This window comes from Etheostoma spectabile, unplaced genomic scaffold, assembly GCF_008692095.1.
Source record: "Etheostoma spectabile isolate EspeVRDwgs_2016 unplaced genomic scaffold, UIUC_Espe_1.0 scaffold406, whole genome shotgun sequence".
In the NCBI taxonomy this organism is placed as follows: domain Eukaryota; kingdom Metazoa; phylum Chordata; class Actinopteri; order Perciformes; family Percidae; genus Etheostoma; species Etheostoma spectabile.
The window spans coordinates 190,321-192,832 of NW_022605605.1; the positions used below are offsets into that span (position 1 = coordinate 190,321).

The window sequence follows — 2,512 nt, forward strand, 5'->3', positions numbered from 1 at the left end:
TATCTTAACACATGTCCCTGAGCTTATAACATGTTATTATTAATTATTATTATTATTTTATAACTATATCTTATCTTAACACATGTCCCATCTTATTATTAATAATTATTATTATTTTATTACTAGAACTATACCTTATCTTAACACATGTCCCTGAGCTTGTAACATGTTATTATTAATTATAATTATTTTTATTTTATTACTATAACTATATCTTATCTTAGCTATATCTATTTAACCCTGGTGTTGTCCTCCAGGGTCAAAAAGGGACAAAACATTGGACATTTTCGTCCCTTTTTCAGACTTTTTTTAAGTTTCCACCACCACCACCTTACTAGTTTTAGACTTTTTCATGGTCAATAACCCTCATTTATATAGAATTATACCTAATATTAGAGTTAAAAAACATTTTTTGTGACTATTTCTGACATCTTTTCACATTTTTGTCATTTCTATTGACATATTATCTTTTTTTTACAATTTTTTAAAGTCATTTTTTTTCCTATTTTTTCTCCTATAAAATGACCAATACCACTAGTTTTATACCAATTTTTGGAATTCATAGTCAATAACCCTCATTTATATAGAATTATTCCTAATATCTGAGGTAAAAAGCATAAATTATGAGTTATTCTGACTAATAGTTGAGATCAGAGGAATGAAAGAGCGTTGGAAGGAATCTATTTTATGGTGATTTGGTTTAAAAGAAACTCAGATTTCAGATGTAGATATTTATTAAAGGAGGACAACAGGAGGTTAATGCTTTTTTTTTTTGAGTTGTCTTTTTTTTTTTTTTACATTTTTGTGATTGTTTCCAACACCTTTTCACATTTTTGTCACTTTATTTGACATTTTTCTCTTTTTTACAATTTTTTAAAACTATTTTTCTCTCCAAATGCTACAAAATTGACCAATACCACTAGTTTGTCTACTTTTTGTAATTCATGGTCAATAACCCTCATTTATACAGCTTATATATCTAATATCTGTGTTAAAAAGCAGAAATTATGAATTATTGTGACTAATAGATAAGATCAGAGGAATAAACGAGCGTTGGAAGGAATCCATTTTATGGTAATTTGGTTAAAAAGAAACTCATATTTCAGATAGAGACATTTTTTAAAGTGGTCCAGTTTGCCCCGAGGACACCAGGAAGGGTAAAACTAACCCCCCTGACCTTGTCCCCCCCCCCCCGTGCAGCGATCCCGGGCCAGTGTGAGAAGCCGACGGTCGGCGGCGTGACGCTGGACTCCATGACGGTGAGCTGGGAGGAGCCGGAGGACGACGGCGGCACGCCGATCACCGGCTACTGGCTGGAGAGGAAGGAGACCACCGGCAAGCGCTGGGCCCGCGTCAGCCGAGACCCGCTGCGCCCCTCGGGCATGGGGGAGCAGTTCGTAGTCAGCGGGCTCATCGAGGGGTCGCAGTACCTGTTCAGAGTCACCGCCATCAATGCCGCCGGACCCGGGCCCGTCAGCAAACCCACAGATCCCATCTTCGCCAGGGACCCCATCTGTAAGAACCGGACCAGAACCAACCGGGGGGGCTTTGGGACTGAGATGCTTCTGTTTTGATTGTGTTAACCGCCTGTCTGTCTGCTCCTGTAGCCCCGCCCTCTCCTCCCACCCCGAAGGTCTCTGATTGGACGAGGACCTCGGTGGACCTGGAGTGGATCCCGCCTCTGAAGGACGGCGGCTCCAAGATTATCGGCTACTGGGTGGAGTACAAGGAGGAGGGCACCGAGGCCTGGGTCAAGGTGACAGCCAATCAGACTCCATCTGGGGATTGGATCACACACATAGACTGTAGAGAGGAATATATAATACAGGATCAAAATAATACACAATAACAAGAACAACACACTGTTAGCTGTTAAAAGACCTATAGCATAAATATCAGTTAAGGCCAGTTAGAGTGTCCAGGTGTGTATGTGAGTAGATTATTAATTATTGTTGTCCTCCCAGGTCAAACAGGGACAAGAATTTGACATTTTCATCCCTTTTTCAGACTTTTTCTTTTAGTTTTCACTACCACCACCTTACTAGTTTTACACTACATTTTAGAATCCATGGTCGATAACCCTCATTCATATAGAATTATACCTAATATTAGAGATGCAATATACATGAAATAATAATGATAATAATAATAATAATAATTATAACTAGGAAATGCATTTCCTGCAGAAAATGCGTGGGAATGCTGAATAGCTGATTGCTCAAAGCTAAACCTATCCTTAAAACTAGCTTACTCAGTAAAAGTGTAGCAAAACTGAATCTAACTAAACTGGAGAATCTTTACATCGTAGAAGATGTTGAAGTAGTGAGAATATTTGAAAATGCTGAATAGGTGAAATGCTAAAGCTAACCTGGTTGAATAGCTTAAATCAGTAAGAAGAAGCTTAAGAAGTAAAACATAGTTGAAAAAGTAGGAATGGCTTTAATTAAGTTTAATGACAACAATAATGTAAAAAAGGTGGAAGAATTAAAAAAAAACTTGAAATGCTAAAGCT

The 2,512-nt window shown here is 37.9% G+C and overlaps 1 protein-coding gene across 1 annotated transcript in view; it reads left to right on the forward strand.

Moving 5' to 3' along the window:
- LOC116686626 (titin-like) overlaps window positions 1-2,512 on the forward strand; it is a gene marked incomplete in the record, with an annotated part of 242,683 nt that overhangs the window by 138,199 nt on the left and 101,972 nt on the right. Inside the window, 2 exon segments of the mRNA XM_032511647.1 lie at window positions 1,201-1,515; window positions 1,608-1,756. Coding sequence (XP_032367538.1) covers window positions 1,201-1,515; window positions 1,608-1,756 — 464 coding nt within the window.